Source organism: Rhinichthys klamathensis, unplaced genomic scaffold (genome assembly GCF_029890125.1).
Source record: "Rhinichthys klamathensis goyatoka isolate OS25496 unplaced genomic scaffold, OSU_Roscu_1.1 h1tg000760l_1, whole genome shotgun sequence".
Lineage (NCBI taxonomy): Eukaryota > Metazoa > Chordata > Actinopteri > Cypriniformes > Leuciscidae > Rhinichthys > Rhinichthys klamathensis.
In genome coordinates, this window is record NW_026607164.1 from 698,065 (window position 1) to 720,596 (window position 22,532).

Genomic DNA, 22,532 nt, shown 5'->3' on the forward strand with positions numbered 1-22,532 from the left:
ACGATGGACCAAAACTCATCTTAATACCACATTCGTTTAAAAGAGACAAACAAGTAAAGTTTATAGTAAAGACAAACATGAAATTGTACGCCTTGAATTCATTCAGACAACCACTAAACAATCCCTAAACCTTTGTCATGAAAACACTGCTTGTATGCTACATTTATTTTTAAGAAATTCTTAATTTTATATTTTAGAAAACTGAACCTGGAAATTACTCAAATCAAATTCCATACGGCGTAGGTACCCTGTGAACATGAGGTGTTCAAGTGTAAAGATCTTTATTTTCAATGAAAAAAAACAACAAATTAGCTGTCTGTGGTGTTCGCTAAAGCAATATAAATGTATTTGCAGGAACTCAATTTCTTCCATCTCATTTTATTGCCTTGTTCTTCTTGGCTTTGAGCTCTAAACAAACTGTTCATTTAGCAAGCGCAGTATAAATATACATTAAAGGAACTGGATTGTTTCTACGGTGACAGCAGCCTATCTCCAAGGATACCACACGATGCCTGCCAGCAGCCAGAAGTCGTGTCGCCGGTGCCAGATCTCATTGATCTTGCCTGATGAAATGGCCGCCCGCTCCTCGTTCTGCCAAAGAGTGTGAAGCTCTGTGCAAAAGAGAAAAACACAACACGGCCAGAGATCAGTTACCATCCATTTATACCTGCTGACGAGTAAACAAACAAAAGGCAACAATCCTCCAACAACATAGCTAGCATGCTGCGTATGAGTCGTGTTGATCTAGCTATAAACGAAATGATTTGTCCAGAGTGCAGGCTGTATGCTTAGTGTTTGCTTGAAATGTTTTATCGATGCTGGTGAAATGTTTATAGCTACAGTAAGTATAAACCCCTTGATGTTTAGTTGTTCTCTTCTAAAGTTGTAAATTAAACTATGCAAAGTGATTGGCTTCTGGGAACTGAAACTATTTATAGCGACGGCGGCTGGGAAAAATCAAAGAAATAATAATAGACCAGAGAAAGACCACTAGCTTAGCTTGCTAACCGAGGGTTGTTGTTGAGATGACAGGTGTTGGATTTGAGTATCCATCTGGTATTTGATCATGAACAGGGCGGAATAAAAAAAAAAAGTCATAAAAAACTTATGGCTGATGCTGATTTTTATGGCATTTTATGAATCTCTGGGAGTTTGAAATGGTAAAAAACAAACCCAAATTCAAGTTTTTCAAGTGACCCTCCCCCTGATGATCTTAGTCAGGTGATGAATCACATTAGACAGTTCAGTGTGTTAGTCATTACACTCCTCTTTAAAAAAAGATCTCAGATTTGAATGGGAAATGGCGCACCTACTCCTGAACTTTCCCTTTATATTCCCAATAGTCCTATTATAGTATCCACCCTCACCACACACACCAATTATTCATAGTATTAGTCTCGCAGAGAAATACTGATGCATGCACTTATACAGTATCTGCACACAAAATATAAACACACGAGTGTACATTTACATACTGATTGACCATGAATATAAGCAGAATGCATGAAATCATAGGTTTTCGCATTTCAACACAAGTCATTTTAGGAAATAATCAATGGTGAACGATGGAAAATAATCTAAGGGAAGTCTTTGTAAACCACTGACAGATGAAATCACTGCTTGCCGTTCCTGCTGAAACCGCTCAGCGGAAGCTCAGAGGAGCTGAACTGCTCCTTCACAATGTAACCACACTGTCATGTTACTCAACAACACACCGTTCCATTGCGCTTTATCATAACACTGCAAGCTTCACTTTACATGAGTGAGCAGCTTTACATAATGTCACTGTGCTTGTCAACACTTGGCAAAAAATTAACTAGCGTGATGTACGAAGGATAAACATGGATAAAGGTCAAGATGTAGGAGTCAGAATAGAGCTATTGAACCAGCCATATGTATATCATATAAAAATGAATATCAAAAATGCATCCGTAAGCTGCAGGGTGTCATTACTGTGCTATTAGCGACACCAAACAAAAATGAAAAAAAAATGTTGTTCCTAAACACGGTCCTGTTGGCCCCTACTGGAAGATGCCATAATTACACCATCAGAAGGAAAACAGCATCTTCCTCCATTGACAGCCTTTCAAAATTAGCTGTGTAATCTGACTTTATTATATAATAGATGTTGTTGGAAGGCTCTTAAAAGCATGAAATGTTTATTTTGCCATTGACATCACAGCTCATAATAGAGTGGTCTTGCCTATACAGTAAAAAAAACAGTATATACAGGTCCTTCTCACAAAATTAGCATATTGTGATAAAGTTCATTATTTTCCCTAATGTAATGATAAAAATTTAACTTTCATATATTTTAGATTCATTGCACACCAACTGAAATATGTCAGGTCTTTTATTGTTTTAATACTGATGATTTTGGCATACAGCTCATGAAAACCCAAAATTCCTGTCTAAAAAAATTAGCATATTTCATCCGACCAATAAAAGAAGTGTTTTTAATACAAAAAAAAGTCAACCTTCAAATAATTATGTTCAGTTATGCACTCAATAGTCAATACTTGGTCGGGAATCCTTTTGCAGAAATGACTGCTTCAATGCGGCGTGGCATGGAGGCAATCAGCCTGTGGCACTGCTGAGGTGTTATGGAGGCCCAGGATGCTTCGATAGCGGCCTTAAGCTCATCCAGAGTGTTGGGTCTTGCGTCTCTCAACTTTCTCTTCACAATATCCCACAGATTCTCTATGGGGTTCAGGTCAGGAGAGTTGGCAGGCCAATTGAGCACAGTAATACCATGGTCAGTAAACCATTTACCAGTGGTTTTGGCACAGTGAGCAGGTGCCAGGTCGTGCTGAAAAATGAAATCTTCATCTCCATAAAGCTTTTCAGCAGATGGAAGCATGAAGTGCTCCAAAATCTCCTGATAGCTAGCTGCATTGACCCTGCCCTTGATAAAACACAGTGGACCAACACCAACAGCTGACATGGCACCCCAGACCATCACTGACTGTGGGTACTTGACACTGGACTTTCGGACAATTTGGCATTTCCTTCTCCCCAGTCTTCCTCCAGACTCTGGCACCTTGATTTCCGAATGACATGCAAAACTGAGCAACAGTCCAGTGCTGCTTCTCTGTAGCCCAGGTCAGGCGCTTCTGCCGCTGTTTCTGGTTCAAAAGTGGCTTGACCTGGGGAATGCGGCAGCTGTAGCCCATTTCCTGCACACGCCTGTGCACGGTGGCTCTGGATGTTTCTACTCCAGACTCAGTCCACTGCTTCCGCAGGTCCACCAAGGTCTGGAATCGGTCCTTCTCCACAATCTTCCTCAGGGTCCGGTCACCTCTTCTCGTTGTGCAGCGTTTTTTGCCACACTTTTTCCTTCCCACAGACTTCCCACTGAGGTGCCTTGATACAGCACTCTGGGAACAGCCTATTTGTTCAGAAATTTCTTTCTGTCTTACCCTTTTGCTTGAGGGTGTCAATGATGGCCTTCTGGACAGCAGTCAGGTCGGCAGTCTTACCCATGATTGCGGTTTTGAGTAATGAAGCAGGCTGGGAGTTTTTAAAAGCCTCAGGAATCTTTTGCAGGTGTTTAGAGTTAATTAGTTGATTCAGATGATTAGGTTAATAGCTCGTTTAGAGACCCTTTTCATGATATGCTAATTTTTTGAGACAGGAATTTTGGGTTTTCATGAGCTGTATGCCAAAATCATCAGTATTAAAACAATAAAAGACCTGAAATATTTCAGTTGGTGTGCAATGAATCTAAAATATATGAAAGTTTAATTTTTATCATTACATTATGGAAAATAATTAACTTTATCACAATATGCTAATTTTTTGAGAAGGACCTGTATATATATATAGCTAACATAGATGATAAATTATATTGATATTATATTAATGTATTTTGCTAAGCTTACTTATATAAACAACATCCAAAAAATACATTAGCAAATATATTTTCAATGTATATATTTATATTGTCCCAAAAAATTGGAAATCGTAAATATCGTCTTGCCACTTCAAGTACATTTTATAATATATTTTGGCATTTGAATATTTAAAGGAAATTTATTTGAAATTTAAAAAAAATATGCTTTCTGTTTACAACATATTAAAGTGAAAGGTATACTATGTAATTTTTTTGTTCAAAATGAACAAAATAATGAGCCAATACATCATCACTCCTTGTTCGAAACGTGTTTATGTCTTACCCTGATTCACTATGGTAAGCCTATGATAAGTGTTTATATTTTAGACCTGTCAGGATGGTTTTCAGGGGGAATTGTGTACATGCGTCACTCGCCCGTGCGAGTCTCGGCATATCCGTAAATAGAGAAAACTTGCTCTGGCTACTTTGACGTGTGTCTGGTGTGGGAGTGGCAGAGGTTAGTTGCACAACGAGTGAGAAAGGTTGACCTTGAGCAGTTAAATCTCAAACCTCCGGGAATCACCAGTTTAAAGCAAACGCCGAACAGAGGAGAGTCTGCTGGCAAAAAGAGAACAAGACAGAGCTCGTAATAAAACAAGAATCAACAATGACTTGGTTTTTCGGAGATGGAAAGAACTGAAGGATTTGAAATGTTGAAAAGGGTCGTTTCATTATGGATGTTGTAGCGCTGTGCTGGAATTTATTTTCAAGGCGGTGTCTATTAATAGGTAAACCTCCTGTAACGTCTTCAGATAGTCAGCTTGAGATCCTATCCATCTAAACTGGTTACTGTATATATCTTAATAAGCCTAGCACTTAATGCTTTATGCACAGCAGGATAATATCTCTCTCTCTTTTTTTAGTTATTGAGTTAAAGAACCATATTCATCCACACAGTCACACAGAGCCAAAGCAAAACCAAAACAATGTTCATCTGCAAAATGCATGCAGTTTTTTTTTTTTTTTTTGGTCCTGCTAGAGGGCCAAAAGTTACTTAATGTACCTTTAACATATAGGGCCCTATTTTAACGATCTGAAATGCAAGTGTCAAAGCGTAAAGCGCAAGTAACTTTGTGGGCGGATCCCGGCGCTGTTGCTATTTTCCCGGCGGGATAAATGCCTCTTGCGCCTGGCGCAAATCTAAAAGGGGTTGGTCTGAAGTAGCTTCATTATTCATAGGTGTGGTTTGGGCGTAACGTGAAATAAACCAATCAGAGCGTCCTCTCACATTCCCTTTAAGAGCAGGCGCGCTTGTTCTAAAGCGGATTCCTATTATAACGGCGGATTTGCCAGGCGCGCGCCAGGAGCGGTTCACAGCCGAGGAGAGCAACGTTCTCGTCAGGGCCGTAAAACACAGAGAAGTGACATTGGGGATGGAGAAACCCACCCAAATTAACTTCTGTTAAACAGGCGTATGATAATTTGGGTAAATGTGTAAGCTACATGCTTTTATAATAAATTGTCTATCTATCTATCTATCTATCTATCTATCTATCTATCTATCTATCTATCTATCTATCTATCTATCTATCTATCTATCTATCTATCTATCTATCTATCTATCTATCTATCTATCTATCTATCTATCTATCTATCTATCTATCGTAATAATGTATGATTTGCAAAAATGAAAACTGCTGCTTAGATGAGAGAATCAACGTGTATGCGCGTTGTGCACACGCTACATTGATTATGGTCAAGCATGCACCCTTAAAATAGCATAATGAACAACGCGCAACGCGCCACTGACTTTAGACTAGTTTTTTTCTGGTCAGTGGCGCAATTGTTTTATAGAACAGCAAAATAGCATGAGGGAAAGTTTGCGCCGGAACACGCCTCCTCTTTGCGCTGAACCGCCCCGGGGAGCGCAAGTGTATTTCTTAGTTAACCGACGTGCGTCTGTGGAGGGAAAAACCCGCTTTGCGCGGGTGCAAAATAGGAATGATACATGCGTCAGCGTACAAAGTCATTTGCGCCGAGTGCAAGATAGGGCCCATAATCTACATACATTTATATATATATATATATATATTTTTGTTCCTGAATGGCGTGGCTGTGCAAGTACTTGTCGTATCAGCATTGTCTTAACATGATTATTTACTCACATTATTTAATAGCTCAGGTAATTGACACTAAAGTTTAAAAACATTAAGTACACATTGAGATGGCAGATAAAAAGTATTTCAACACAGACGAAATGCCACACAGCCGCTTTAAACAAGCCAATGGTTGAGTTTACCTGTGAATCCTCCATCTGCGATGTTGAACATAAACCGTGGGCGCTCTGTGGGTTTGCCGTTACCTTTGGGCACTTCCTCCCTCTGACCTCTGCCCTCCTTCCCAGCATCCCTTTCACCCTTCACCTCCTCTGTGTCCCGATGGAAAAAAAGGAAAAAACAGGTTTACATCATGTTTAATTCAGTAATTGGATGAACTTCCTCAGTTTTTGTGACAGACTGTACAAACGCCTTTGATCCGGTAGTTTTTATTCTTCTCTATGCCACTATGAAACATTAGCCTGGGTTTCCCCATACTGCCTTTGCGCAGCGCGATTTTATTCACGATGCTAGGTAGTAGGGGTGGAACGGTACACAGAAGTCACGGTTCGGTTCATACCTCGGTTCAGACATCACGGTTCGGTACGATTTCGGTACAATGGAGGGAAAAGCAAAACAAAAATGCAGAAGGCATTGTATTTTTTAAATAAGTTTTATTAATAAAGGCATAGAACCAGTTTATTTGTAGTGCACTGACAATAGTTTTATACAATTAGTTTATTAATTAAATTAATAAAAATACAAAAAGACCTTGCGATATGTTTGGTAATTGCACCTGAATTAATTTAAAATTATTTTGCTATATTTCAGATCAATATATTTGTTTTCCTTAATTTTAATTAACATTATTAATTAACAATGTAACATTATTCTCATCTGAATTATAAAGAATTGATTTCTGTATAAAATAATACTACCATTAAAAACACATTTGATTTTCTTTTTTAATCAATGTAGAGTGTGTAAGATTAGTGCTTCGAGGACAAGAAATGAAAACCAATGCAATATGATGAATGTCCAAAAGATGATGGGACCCGACTGTTTTGAAATGTAGTTGGATAAATATGTTTTGCTTTTAAAACAGTGTGTGTGTGTGTGTGTGTTTTGGTTGGGTGACAGTTGTAGGTTACAGTTTGACAAGAGTTTATAGTGTGACAAAAGCACAATGTTGTGTTTTTATTGCGAGTGTACACAAATATAAGAAAACACTTTGCATGTTTAATGATCTGTATGAACAAAATGACGGAGTATGTTTTTTATGTTTCCACTGTTCGATCGCGCCCGCGCCTCTCTCTCTCTCTCACACACACACACACACACACACACACACACACAGTTCGATCGCGGCCGCGCCTCTGCGCACACACACACACACACTCCAGCATTGCAATCTTGACATTGCAGCCTGTTCATTATGCGGTCACACCAAACGCGAATAGAGTGTCAAATTCGCGTCTAGTTCGACGCTAGTCCAAAGCGAATAGTTCAGAGCTAAGCCGATGGTACAGATTATGTGTCCCTAAAGAACCCGCGTATCTAACAGTAGTTCCGCATTACATTAATTAATTTGCACGCGAGTTTTATTTATTTTTTATACCGTGTATTCTCCGTGTAAATTCGTGCACCGAACCGTGACGCCCGTACCGTTTCGGTTCAATACGAATACATGTACCGTTCCACCCTTACTAGGTAGACTGGATACCATGGACCAAATTTTCGCCTCAGTGAGGGGACCAATCACAGAACGGGGAGGGGGCAGCAAGATAATGACGACGTCTATGCGACACACCGAAGCAGTTTGTTTATACCTAGTGATCAAACATGGCAGCAGACGCGAAGTTACCTTTCGATGCAGCCTTAGATATTGTTCTAAGTAGTTTAGAACGCAAATAAATCTCTTCTTCCTCGTCTAATTTCTTTCGCTCTACATACGTCATCTGGTATAATTGAAACGATTGGCTATGAGCTACGTACAGGCGCATTTGATAGACATTTGTAGCACCCAATCAACGGCTCTGGGCATTCTGGACATACAAAATGCTAAGAAAGAAAGAGTAGCATTGTAACATTCACCTTTTTTGACATCAGAAGATTGATCCAACTTCTCTTTCTTTTCTGTTGTTTCTGTAGGAGGAGTCGTCACTTCACTCTTCTCTTTCTCTTCTCCAGTCTTCTCTCTTTTCTCTCCCTTGTCCCCTTTCAGAGCCTCTGTAATGACAGACAACAATCAGCCCTCAACTCACAATAAACTGACCGGCTGGCGTTACAGCCAATCCGATTTCACCAGTTTCTGCCACAGGTACCTCTGCTCTCATCTTTAACGGACGGGGAATCAGACGTTTTCTCTGGGGAGGCGTCTTTTTCAGTGCTCTCCTCGTCTTGTTTTTCTCTCTCACTCTTTTCATTCGGAGAAGACTGAGAAATATCAGGATTTTCTTTCGTTTTTGAGTCATCGGAGGCTCTGGTTGGACTTTCAGATGTCTGAGCTTTTTCACTGGTTGCTGGATCTTTCTCACTCTCTTCCACAGTGGCGGAAGTCTGGAAGAAGAGAAAGAAACACTCTCTTAATTTGACTTTCGCATGTCTTTACATGAAGTTACAGTCTACAAACAAACACTCGCAGCGGTACTTCCAGCTTCTTAAGGCACCCCGGAAAAGCCATTTGCAGACATTCAAAAGCTGCATCCTGACAAAATCATTTTGCACCAAGCAACAAATAAATCATAAATATTTCATTATATTAAAACAGATGTTTATTTCATTACATTATAGCAGATGTTCGGGTAAGGACAGTCACTAATGCAGGATTTGGGACTGTTTGCTTCCTGCTTCTTCAGTGATCCATCCTGGAACAGAGCTGTTTTACATTAGATTTGTTTAAATTGAGCTGAAAATAACCAAAAGTGCTTTGCGTGTGGTTAAAACATCCCCTTTGCAAAAGATTGTTAGAGATCTGGGATCTGTGGATCTGTCATCATTTATTCGCCCTTATGTTGTTCCAAATCTGTATGACTTTTTCTTCTGCAGAACATAAAAGAAGATATTTTGAAGAATGTTGGTAGCCAAACAATTTTGGTGCCCACTGACAAAAAAAAAAAACAATGACACATTTCTCAAAACATCTTCTACACTCACCGGCCACTTTATTAGGTACCCCATGCTAGTAACGGGTTGGACCCCCTTTTGCCTTCAGAACTGCCTCAATTCTTCGTGGCATAGATTCAACAAAGTGCTGGAAGCATTCCTCAGGGAGTTTGGTCCATATTGACATGATGGCATCACACAGTTGCCGCAGATTTGTCGGCTGCACATCCATGATGCGAATCTCCCGTTCCACCACATCCCAAAGATGCTCTATTGGGTTGAGATCTGGTGACTGTGGAGGCCATTTTAGTACAGTGAACTCATTGTCATGTTCAAGAAACCAATTTGAAATGATTAGAGCTTTGTGACATGGTGGAAGTAGCCATCAGAGGATGGGTACATGGTGGCCATAAAGGGATGGACATGGTCAGAAACAATGCTCAGGTAGGCCGTGGCATTTAAACGATGCCCAATTGGCACTAAGGGGCCTAAAGTGTGCCAGGAAAACATCCCCCACACCATTACACCACCACCACCAGCCTGCACAGTGGTAACAAGGCATGATGGTTCCATGTTCTCATTCTGTTTACGCCAAATTCTGACTCTAACATCTGAATGTCTCAACAGAAATCGAGACTCATCAGACCAGGCAACATTTTTCCAGTCTTCAACTGTTCAATTTTGGTGAGCTCTTGCAAATTGTAGCCTCTTTTTCCTATTTGTAGTGGAGATGAGTGGTACCCGGTGGAGTCTTCTGCTGTTGTAGCCCATCCGCCTCAAGGTTGTGCGTGTTGTGGCTTCACAAATGCTTTGCTGCATACCTCGGTTGTAACGAGTGGTTATTTCAGTCACTGTTGCCCTTATATCAGCTCGAACCAGTCTGGCCATTCTCCTCTGACCTCTGGCATCAACAAGGCATTTCCGCCCACAGAACTGCCGCTCACTGGATGTTTTTTCTTTTTCGGACCATTCTCTGTAAACCCTAGAGATGGTTGTGCGTGAAAATCCCAGTAGATTAGCAGTTTCTGAAATACTCAGACCAGCCCTTCTGGCACCAACAATCATGCCACGTTCAAAGTCACTCAAATCAACTTTCTTCCCCATACTGATGCTCGGTTTGAACTGCAGGAGATTGTCTTGACCATGTCTACATGCCTAAATGCACTGAGTTGCCGCCATGTGATTGGCTGCTTAGAAATTAAGTGTTAACGAGCAGTTGGACAGGTGTACCTAATAAAGTGGCCGGTGAGTGTATGTTCCACATGAGAGTGAGTAAATGAAGACAGAAGGCAAAATCATATTTGGGTGAACTATGCCTTGTTAATTTTTTACTTGAATAAACTACCATTAAAAACTATGGAGACGGTAAGATTTTGTTTGAATTAAATAATTATTTTTATTCAGCAAGGATGCATTAAGCTGATCAAAAGATTGAGAAAAGAAAACCTTTACAATGTTACCAAATGAAAACTGTATTAAAAAAATATTAGGCAGCACAGCTGTTTTCAAAATTAATAATAGTACATATTTCTTGAGCAGCAAATCAGCATATAAGAATGATTTCTGAAGGATCATGTGACAAATTCAGCTCTGGTGAACATGAGACTTCTTTCAAACACATAAAATGATCTTAACGACCCCAAACTTTTGAACAGTAGTGTATGCCACGCTCTAAATCATAGGTTTCACGTTATGGTAACTTTAAAATTAAAAAACATTATTACATTATATAATTCTTAACAGATCATTAAAGCCACCACTAAAAGCAGCTTGTCTGAAAAACCAAAGCAAACATGCACGCATGCTCTCTCACACACTTTCTGAAACACTAGATTTATACCGACAGGTTTTGTGCAATAAAATAATCCCTGCCACACCCCGACACACACGTTTGTTTATCATGCTGGAGATTTTATATTCTTCTATTGTTTTTATTCTGACATTTAATAACCCCCAAACGTAAACCTAACCATCAAACAAACATTTATGCATTTTCAGTAAGTCATTATTTAGTGTAAGGCTGAAAAAACTTGTTGAAGAGAAAATATCTGACCAGTGGTTGATGAAACAAAAGGATCTTGTTGGAAATTAACATTTGACTCCCTCCCCCTCTTCCTTTGAGCCCCCTCATCTACATTTTCTCTCTCTCTCTCTATCTCTCTCTCTCTCTCTCTCTCTCTCTCAGTAACACTTAAAACTCACACAAGATTATATATGGTTTTAATGTGAATGATTATCGTTAAGGATTGTGTTTAGTATCATTTTAAAGGTCTCAGGGTGGCTGGTACAGATGTCTCATTTCCAAATTGGTAAAACAAAAGCTAATAAGGTTTTTTAGAAGTTTAGAGATGACACACAAAGGAAGGTGGACTCTAGGCAAATGGCCTTTCTCCCTACCCCCAAAATAAGGTGTAACCTGAATGCAAATTACCATTGTAAAGAAGTTCTGGCTATTTAATGGAATGCAGCAAGGAATCGGGGCTCTTTCTGTATCTCAGATCAGCCCGTGAGGTTAGCTCATGTAGTTCTTAAATGTTGGGTTTGCATCTATTTCTCTTATCCTAAAGCATTTGATGTTCTGTATTGATAATCTTTGAACTGATTATGAAATTGGCATAATACTTTTACCTGACATAATAAATTGTTATATTTGATTATTCTAACAGACTTTGACTTCATTTCCATTGGAGTTAAAAGGAATAGTCAAACATTAACGTATATTTAATGATGCACAGATATCATTGAAAAACTTTTTCATTTTATGGAGTCAGATGAAACGAGTTAATACATAAGATAAAATGTATTGCATTTAATTGAAAATCCCTTTGCCATGGGAAGAGACGGAACACGCGTGAGACCTTCACCGCTAATTTGAATGCCACCATTGGATCAAATTAGACTGCCTTACATTAGTATGGTCTCCACAATGTAGGTGATTTCAGGTTTTGCATTTACTCCTCAAAATGTAGCCCACACACACGCACACACATAAACAGAAACGCGCACACGCACACACACACACACAAAAGATGGGTTACCATGTTTTATGGGGACTTCCACAGACATAATGATTTTTATACTGTACAAACTGTATATTCAACCCCTAAACCTACCCATCACAGAAAACTTTCTGCATTTTTACATTTTCCAAAAAAATCACTTAGTATGATTTAAAAGCTGTTTTTTTTGTAATGTAGACCAAAAAAGGTCCCCACAAGGACAAGGATTTCAGATATTGCCATCTTTGTAGGGTTATTATTGCATAATGTAGGGTTTTCTTGAACCACACACACACACACACACACACACACACACACACACACACACACACACACACACACACACACACACACACACACACACACACACACACACACACACACACACACACACACACACACACACACACACACACACACACACACACACACACACACACACGCACACACACACACACACACACACACACACACTTACCTCTCCATGTTCTGTGCCTTCCACACTCTCCCCCTCCTTTCCTTCTTTTACTTTTTCCTTCTCTCTCTCTCTCTCTGGTTCTGTCTGGGACTCGCACTCATCTTTCTCCACCTCTTTCGCGCTCTTTTCTGTCTTGTCGAGTGGAGAGGGAGTGGCTGTGGGAACAGGTCACGGCAGGTAAAGTCTCTGTGTGTGTGAGATTCTCTCTTTGGGCTGCGTGTGAGGGTTTCAGGTGGGTTTGTACCTGGTTTGGAGGTGCACGGTGTGTTATTACAGCTCAGCTCAGGTGTGGGAGTGTCTGTCTTAATGGCAGGAGAAGAGGCTCTTGAAGATTTCTTGGAGTCCACAGTAATCTCTGGCTTTAGTTCAGGCATGCTCCATTTACCGTTGATGTGCTCAAACTCTTGCACCTACACACAAAAATAGAAACCTGCCCTTTTACCTCAGTTCACCAAGAGCAAAAACTCAAGAGCATGCATCAATCAATCATTCATTCAGTCTGTCTGTGTGTCTATCTATCTAGGAAATAGGAACTAAAGCTTACATTTTTATTTGATGCTTTTAATTCATTGTTGTGAGTTAGAAAAGGTTATTAAAAGCTAATTCTAGGAATGTGCAAAACTACAACTAGTAGACTAATTAGTCTCAACTAGAAGACCTGTACATTTAATTAGGCTGGCTTAGCTATACATTTCATATGGACCGTTTAAATAAGACAGTTTTGCTTCCAAAAACATAAGAAAATATGAAAACGTATGATTTTAGGGAAGCACTTAAAAAACAGCACGAGACATGACGCAGTGAGACATGATCAGTGATGTCTGTCTGAAAGTGAACGGCTGTAGCAGCGAGGATTCAAGCTCATCCAAGAGGGTTTTATCAAGCACCATTAAAATATCAGTATCAAGACAATATATTACCGGTCAAAAGTTTGGGGTCGTTAAGATATTTTTATGTTTTTGACATAAGTCTCTTATGCTCACCAAGGCTGCTTTTATCTAATCAAAATACAGTCAGAACAGTAATACTATGAAATATTATTACAATCTTACGAATATATTTTAAAATGTAATCTATTCCTGTAATGGAAAAGCTGTATTTTCAGCAGCCATTAGTGCAGTCTATCAATGATGAAAACAGATGTGCTGCTTAATATTTTTGTGGAAACCTTGATCATTTTTTAAATAAAAAGTTTCAAAATGTAGCTTTTATTTGTATATGTTTATTTTTGCATTTATTTTTTGTAACAATGTAAAACTCTTTACTGTCACTTGTTTTGATCAACTTAATGCACTTTTGCTGAATAAAAACATGCAATGCAAGGATAATATGATTAGATAGATTAGCTTACTCGTTAAAAAAACTTAAAGAACTTAAAAAAATTATTTAGGTCTATTATGACTTATATAATAACAATCTTTAATAGGTCCGAACACTGCAATAATCTGTCATCAATGAAAATTAAGAGTAGCTTTATTTCAAACACCAACCTTCAAAAACAACATGGTTTAACACGAAATACTTCTCTTCTCATTTTTTCACTATGTATGGGTCACAAGAGAAATATTAAGAAGATAAATTAAGACAGTTATATTGTTATCAGCATATGAGACCCGTGCTGGCAAAATGAGTCGGGATCCGCAACGGCTAATTTCGAGCTACAGGCAAAACAAGTGAAATTTGAGTTTTTCACAAAAATGAGTTTATTAAGCCCTCATCTAGCAATCCCAATGCTCAAAATAGCAATTAAACTTCATTTTCGGAGAGGTTTACCTTAGTTTCTACATATTTCCTTTGTTTTAAAATCCATGAAAAATTGCTGTGGGGGGGTTTCTGCTCGCTTTTAATGACGACTGGTGCTTAAGACAGGTGTAGCTCAATCATTTTTTGTCAGATTCCAACAAATCCATAGGTGTCATTTACACTGGGGACGCTGGGGACATGTCCCCACCACTTTTTGAAATGGCTGATTTTGTCCCCACCACTTTTTGAAAGCATTTGATTAAAATGTTCTGAAAAATCAAGCGAACCAAGAAATGTTAAAGGGGTGGTTGATTATGATTTCACTTTTCTAACTTTAGTTAGTGTGTAATGTTGCTGTTTGAGCATAAACAACATCTGCAAAGTTACAACGCTCAAAGTTCAAAGCAAAGGGAGATATTTGCTTTTACAGAAATCGCTTTTTAAGGACTACAACAAACGGCTGGTAGAACTACACGAGCTTCCTCCCGGGTTAGTGACATCACACACACCCTAAGATTTACATAAACCCCGCCCCCGGAACACGATTTATAGATTATCAAGACAGAATATGCTAATCAATGACTAGAAGATAACTACACATCAGCTACATAAACTCATCAACTAAACATTCAGAAATGTCCTGTTGCTTCTACATGTTGTCACTTCTTCTTGAGTCTCTCCATTATTGTCTGACTCCGGTTTGAACATAAACATTGATATTTTCAGTGCATGTCTGTGAGGTAAAAGGACACAAGCTGTTGAAGCTCCGCCCCCTGTGCCGGGAGCAGCAGCTCATTTGCATTTAAAGGGACAGACACAAAAACGGAGCGTTTTTGCTCACCCTCAAAAAGTGACAATTTTAAAATGCTATATAAAAATATCTGTGGCGTATTTTGAGCTAAAACTTCACATACACACTCTGGGGACATCGGAGACTTATTTTAATCATTATGAAAAGGGCATTATACCACCCCTTTAAAGGTTTATTTGCACAAAATAAAACATGCAATGCAGTTTAAATACAGAAAGAAACAATGCACATTGTCCAAAAAAATAAACTATTACTGATTCTAAAATTACCCAAAAACATGCATGCATGTTGGTTTCATCATCAGAAGTTTCGCAGTCAGACATGTTGTCAGCGAGTCGCGCTATCAACAGCTGATCGGAACGTGCGCACTGTTGACGTTGACAGCAGCGCGGATTGAAAGAAATGGATAGAAAATAGTGCCGATTAAAACTGAGGTATGAATTTTGACCGGCGTGTTTTTTGTGTGGTAAATTAATCAAGCTTTGAAACGCAAATCATTTTTTCACGTAAAAACGCACAGTTTTGTGGCCCCGGAAAATAACCGGGAGTACTTTATTGAAAAACTTCCAGCGGCCAGAACTCTGATTAGGGAGGTGACAACAGAGTGGGTCAGTGTGTATGCACTATAGTGCTGGTAAGGATTGCATACAACTTCATGTCTTAAATGGGCGAACTAACCCTTTAATGTCGAGCCCTGTACAGTATGGTGCTTCGCTTGAGCTGGTGTTGCAGGGACTGTTACATGTGCAGTCGACATTGTTGAGGGTTTTATGCAGAGTATTTTCGTGTTGTTGACTGGCTTATGCAATGCCCATTTTTGATGCGCCATTATTCAATATTTTTCCCGTCCTGCTGTAATGTTTTTTTCATCTGATCTTTTGTCCCCACCACTTTTCAACACAAACTGACGCCCCTGAACAAATCATACATCGTTGTGAAGGTTTTTTAATGGAGAAATTGAGAAATGTACGGTATATAAAAAAGGGTCACATATGTTGAAATAGATTCATCTTTTGTCGTCTCTGAGCGAATATGCACCGTTAATGCAGCGTCAGATGCCGAAAGCTCAGTCAGTTTTTACTTTTCCCTCATGGTTCAAAATAGGGGCGTAACAATACATTGAAATGGTCCGAGGCATCGATCTAACGTCTAATGTAACGATACGATGCATCGATTCCTCATGTAAAATATCGATATGAGGTAACGTTAGGCTACCTTTATATTGACAATTTTCACATCCTCACGTAACGTTCGTTAACGCATTTCCACCAAAGCGAGCATTTTCGTTTACTCACCATAGCAGTCTGTCTGCCGGTGTGTCTTTATAACGTTAATCTCCTCATCTGAAATAGACGCCTGACATGATTGACTGAACCCTAAACACGTTTTGTCACAAAAGCCGGTATTGTGAACTGTCACGGCATTGCGAGTTCATGTTTTACAGCAGAAACCGACAGGCATCCTTTGTTGCAGAGCTATAGAGATACAGAGTAAAAAACATACTCTCTCAATTAACTTTAATTTTGTAAGTTACCTGTATTTATTGAGTTATTATTACTTAATCAAAACAACCCAGCTGCAGTTTGATTGATATTACTTGGAATGAACAATAAAAAAATAAAAAACATGACTTATGAAAATGAACAAGAACATAGTTATCTGTTTTTGCAAATGAACTCTTCTGTTGTAAATGTCCCAATTGGGAGAGGGTGTGCAATTTTCAAAGAGTGTAATTAAACATTCATGTTATATATTTTGGTTGCATTTGTGAGTTAATAAAAACGTAACTGGTTGTGTAAACTTGGCACATAATATCTAAATATAGATTAATCGTTCGATATAGCCCTGAATCGAATCGTAATCGCAGAATTTTTTGAGTCAAGTCACATTTATTTATATAATACAGAGTGTTTCAAAGCAGCTTTACAGAGATAACAGGAAAATAATGCAAAAAAGTTTGTTTCCAGAAGAAAATAGCGTCACAGTCCAGCTTAAGTAAGTTCAGTGATGTTTCAGCTTTGTTTTTAAAAAAGTTATTAATTTAGTTAATTTATATATAGGGAGAAACCCTGATGTCATCGTCCAGCTTAGTTCAGTTCTTGTATAATAGTGTCAATGCAGGCAGATCAATATTATTGTTGAATATTAAATTAAATGTTAAATTTAATGTCCCCAACTAAGCCAATGGCAACAAAGGTGGAAAAAGGCAACAATGGCAAGGAATGGTATTGAGGTATCGGTAAATATCGTATCGCTGGCTGAGAGAATCGATATTGTATCGTGATGAACTGTCCGATTTATACCCCTAGTTCAAAACTGAAATATTTCCAATATTGCGATGTTTCTTTATCACCAACTCATATTTGCTCTCAAAATTATGGACAACAATTCACATTTAAATAAACAAACAAATTAATGATCAAATAAATGAGCGAATATGCCAAAGTAAAAAAGCCCCACGATAATATCGCGTATCGGCGATCTCGAACCATGAGGAGTATCGCCCAACACTAGCACATAATTATATCATATATTTTAATCATCACGATCCATCCACAGCTCATTAGCACTGAAATGCAGCAGACCCACACTGACCTTTTTCTTAACCAGAGACATGACCCCTATACGCGTGAGAACCGGCTGCCTGCAGAGCCCCTCACGCGGGACACCGTCAGCGAACGTCTCCGAACCGTCAGCCACCGGCTCACAGAGGTGCCTCATGAAGAGAGATACGTACGCCCTGCCAGAGAAACAAAGGAAAAAAAATGCCGTTTCCTTAGCAGAACCCAAGTCTGAAGTTCACACTGAAGTTCATTCTGTCAGGACCACTATCGTCAAATACGATTGACCATTAGCATACAGTTAGGATTGGCGGTGTGGTTCTGTTCTGGGCGCATCCATGCAGCCTAGCATGGATAAGAGCAGGAAGAGCAGCAATAACCCAATTAGGGTAAACAGAACAGAACCAACAAGAATGTATTGCAGATATCATTAATTCATTTTATACCATGATCTGGGTGAATACTCGATTCTGATTGGCTGCAGGGTGTCCATTAAAAAGTGATAGAGGACACCTAGTAAAGGAGTTCTGGTGAAACTGACTGTTTACCGTTCGAAATTAATAAATAAATGCGCTGGCTACATCAGCTGTGAGTAACCATAGCAACAGGCAGTCAAAGTATCCGTTTACAATTTATTGTATCAAAACAAACATCTAGTTAGCCGTTATACTATGCCTACCCGTGTGTTTTAATTATAGGTAAAAAAAAATGAAAGTGTAACGCCCATGGCTAGACAAGCCTAACTTGCATGAAGAAAAAAAACGTTAACTTTCTGGCTCGTAAGTTAGCTAAACTGAAGGGTTCTCCGAGCTGAATATCTCTGGTTGCTAAATAAACCGTCAGGCGTAACCAGGGAAACCAAGTTATTGTTTGTAAAAACTTTAGATTTCGATTGTAAAAACTAATTAAAATATAAACTAATGTTTTAAAAATGTGTTATTTAGCAAGTGACCATGGTATAAGCGGGTTAATACCCTTCGAGGTGTCCATTGTCTAGGTATTAATGGACTTCGGCGGAGGCAACCGTCGTCCATTAATACCTGACAATGGCCACCTCGTCGGGCATTAACCCTTACTTAATGTACAACGTAATTAGAGAATTTTAGTCTGATGATTAATGGGGAATCCGAATGCCAAATCCTGCCTGGCGAGAGGAGGAGCTGGGGAGGGAGGAGGGTAATAAGCTCCTGAGAAACACAATAGCTGCTGATAATACTGAAGGAGCTTACAAATGAATACAGTGATAGGCGTCACATTCCTATAGGTAGACGTGGATCAGCTGAGAGTCACTGAATGCGAGCTTGACTAACGTGACCTGGCAGAACTGACACTGCACGTGATAATTACATAATCCAAACACATCTACTGGTAAAGAAAGTCCTACTTGAACTCTTTCTCGCTCTTGCCACGGAGGTCTCGCACGAGCCATTGGCAGGTGAAGGCGTCCTGAGCGGGCATCCCCCATCGCATGACGGCATTCAGGAAGGCTTTTCTCTGGCGCGTGTTAAAGCCCAATACCTGACCAACACACACAGACACACGATTAAGCAGAAGACAGCAGATTCAACATTTAGGTAAATTGCTTTAATCTAATCAGACCTTATATGAAAAACAGACACGAATTTATTGCCATCATGAAACGTTACTGGGAAATTCTCAAAACTGGAAAAAATGTATCTCCAGCTGTGTGTCAGTCAATTTAATTATGACTGGCACGCATCCAGAGACGCTGTATATACTGGCCAGATAGATAAGCAAACACTGGGAAAATACACTATTATCCACATTAAACTGTGACCAATGGGCTTATGTTGATTTTACACTAAGCTCAAGGATGTCTTTATATGGCAGTTTGCAATAGTTGGGCCAAAACAAACGAACAAATAAAGAAAAACTAGACAAAAACAAATAAGCGATACCTCAATGTTGCCACCCACTCTGGCCAACAGGGGTGGAAGTGGTTTATCCTTTTCGTTTCTGAGCTGCCTGCGTGACTGTCTGCGACCTGGACGGGGGGAGAGGAGAGTCAGCCAAGATATCAGTTCAACATGTCCATCTCACTGAGCCAGCATCAGGAAACAGGGTTACAGCACAGGAAGGATACATTATCCTGAACAGCTGCAATACATAAACTGTGAATATGCCTCCAGAAGAATAGCAAAATCTGTCAAAACCACAAGACGTCCCATTACAGTACCAAAAGGGACACAAATGGACAAAGAAAAATGTAATTAAAGTCTAAAAGGTGCCAAAATATGTGTAGGGGTGGGGTGTAGTCGTTATAACTAGATTTGTACATTAGTGAGTGGAGCTTGTATGTGCAAACTCACTGCCATTAAAGGGTTAGTTCACCCAAAAATGAAAATGATGTCATTAATGACTCGCCCTCATGTCGTCCCAAGCCCGTAAGACCTCCGTTCATCTTCGGAACACAGTTTAAGATATTTTAGATTTAGTCCGAGAGCTTTCTGTCCCTCCATTGAAAATGTATGTACGGTATACTGTCCTTGTCCAGAAAGGAAATAAAGACATCATCAAAGTAGTCCATGTGACATCAGTGGGTTAGTTCGAATGTTTTGAAGCATCGAAAATACATTTTGGTCCAAAAATAACAAAAACTACGACTTTATTCAGCATTGTATTGTCTTCCGGTTCTGTTGTGGATCCGCGTTCAGTGCCGCCGCTGAACAGTGGTGGAATGTAACGAAGTACAAATACTTTGTTACTTTACTTAAGTACATTTTTCAGGTATCTTTACTTTACTTAAGTAGAATCAATAGTGCATACTTATTACTTTTACTTCGTTACATTTTGCAGCAATTATTATACTTTCTACTCCACTACATTTCTACAACGTTCTGTTACATTTTCGTTACATTTTCTGATCAGTTTCCCCCTGCCAAAACGTCATCCTGACCGTCCGTTCGTCGCACGTTTGTCTCACCAGTGAAGTTTGGTTGCCATATCAACCCGGTCACACTAAATGCGTCTCTATAGCACGCAGTGTGTTTATAGTGCAATTTATACGCGGAAATGTGTTTTTATGTGCATAGGATACGCATGGGTAGGTTAGGGTAGGTTTAATAGTGGTGTGGGCTGCGTGTGTATTCTACGTTTGGTTAGGATTAGTATGGCAAGCCAAGAGGTTCAGAATTACGCCATAAATGAATCGCGTTTACAGCCAAACCAGGTCACATTAAGCTTGATGTGATGTATATTGCCTAATTGCAAGCTTGTTCAGAAATGGTGACAGAAACTTAAAAAATAACGGCTTTTCCATCATTATTGAACATCATAATAGCAGTATTAGGTTGAATGAGTTAGGATTAACTGTTTTATTATTCATTAGAATATAGACATTAAGAGAATAAATTGTTATGCAAGTACTTTTACTTTTAATACTTAAAGTACATTTAAAATCAGGTACTTTTTACTTAAGTAGGGTTGTCATTGTGATACTTCTACTTTCACTAAAGTAAATATGTCTCTGGTTATATGTACTTTTACTTAAGTACTGAGATTCAGTACTTCCTCCACCACTGCCGCTGACGTAAGACGCTGCTGACGTGTGTCTGGTGCGTCCGTGTATTCGGGTTCAAATAAATATGGCTGGGCAAAAAAATGCCGATTGGAATCTGATCTAAAATTCTTGACTGTCCAAATTGTGTATTGCAACTGTTCAGATCCGATTTGTGTGTCCATGCCGCTCCAGGAATTGGATTCTATGGCAATGGAGTTGCATTCGTAGACATACACCAAAAACAACAACTGCACACATGGAGGGGTTTGCAATACTGATGTTGTCTTGTTTAAAACATGACAATGTGTAGCCGCCGCCGCGCTGGACTACTGCGACTTCTGAGGCAGCGACAAAACCGTACTCCAGACCATCCTTTTTATGCAACTTGTGTACGGTTTGTGGATGCGCACCCGAGTTCGGAAAACAGCGTTCACATCATCCAAACAAATCGAACTCTGAGGTCAATCGAACCCGGGTGCGCAGCAAAAGTGCAAGTGTGAAAGCACCCTAAGGTGTTCTGAGTGGTTGTTTGTACGTCATAGGGTGTTCTGGGTGCTTGCTAGAGTGTTAAATGGTTGCTAGGTGGTTACTTACTGGCCCTAGTAAAAAAAAAGCACACGCAAGAGACTAGAATATCAAGTCTATTGGATTTTTTGGCCCCCTTTTATAGTGGACCTGTTACTAGGGGTTGCACAGACTAGTTGACTTTAATGCTCTGCCATGACGCTTTAAGCTTGACGTCGACTAGTCGCTGATCATGGCCTATAGAGGGCACAACAGGATAAGAAATCTCTGAAATTCACTTTTACACTCCATTTCCAACAGTTAAAAGGACAAATAACTGCATACTCCAAAAGCGCTTCACAAGAAATGTTTGATTATACCATCTAGACGCTGAAAACTGATCGGGTGAATGCACGTTTTAAACAGCTTATTGTACACGTAAGTTAATCGCCGTTCTAAACTAACGAGTGCTGCATTGTAACACACACACACATACAGACAGTAGCTTCGCACATCACGTGCAGATCACGCACACACAGAATCATTCGCAGAAATGTATTGTCAACATTTCTGTGACTTAGAAACTGAAAAGTTCTAGCATACATTTCTTCGACCTAGTCCACACGTACCCGGGTATTTGAGTTTTTCCTCCTTTGTTTAAAAAAAAAAAGTGTATACATGTTATAAGCCCTGTTAGCACAGTTATAATTAGCAGCAATATTTTGACTACGTCCACCATTGCACAGACTGGCCTCATGTAAACTAAGGAGATAGCGGCGCACAATCTGACGTCAAACAAAGGAGATAACAGCTTGCACTCCGACGTCACAAGTCAAAATCTCCGGTTTCACCGGCTACACTGTAACCGGAGTTTCAGAAAATC

General features: G+C 39.4%; 1 protein-coding gene across 4 annotated transcripts in view; it reads right to left on the reverse strand.

Moving 5' to 3' along the window:
• chd3 (chromodomain helicase DNA binding protein 3) overlaps positions 1–22,532 on the reverse strand; it is a 73,989-nt gene that overhangs the window by 21,168 nt on the left and 30,289 nt on the right. For all 4 annotated transcript variants that reach the window (XM_056242848.1, XM_056242847.1, XM_056242846.1 and 1 more), the window contains exons 27-35: positions 19,545–19,630; positions 19,010–19,143; positions 17,660–17,804; positions 12,755–12,920; positions 12,511–12,665; positions 8,253–8,487; positions 8,023–8,157; positions 6,132–6,260; positions 503–611 (exon numbers count right to left, since the gene is read on the reverse strand). In XM_056242848.1, the coding sequence (XP_056098823.1) occupies positions 503–611; positions 6,132–6,260; positions 8,023–8,157; positions 8,253–8,487; positions 12,511–12,665; positions 12,755–12,920; positions 17,660–17,804; positions 19,010–19,143; positions 19,545–19,630 (1,294 nt within the window). The remainder of the gene's footprint in view (positions 1–502; positions 612–6,131; positions 6,261–8,022; positions 8,158–8,252; positions 8,488–12,510; positions 12,666–12,754; positions 12,921–17,659; positions 17,805–19,009; positions 19,144–19,544; positions 19,631–22,532) is intronic.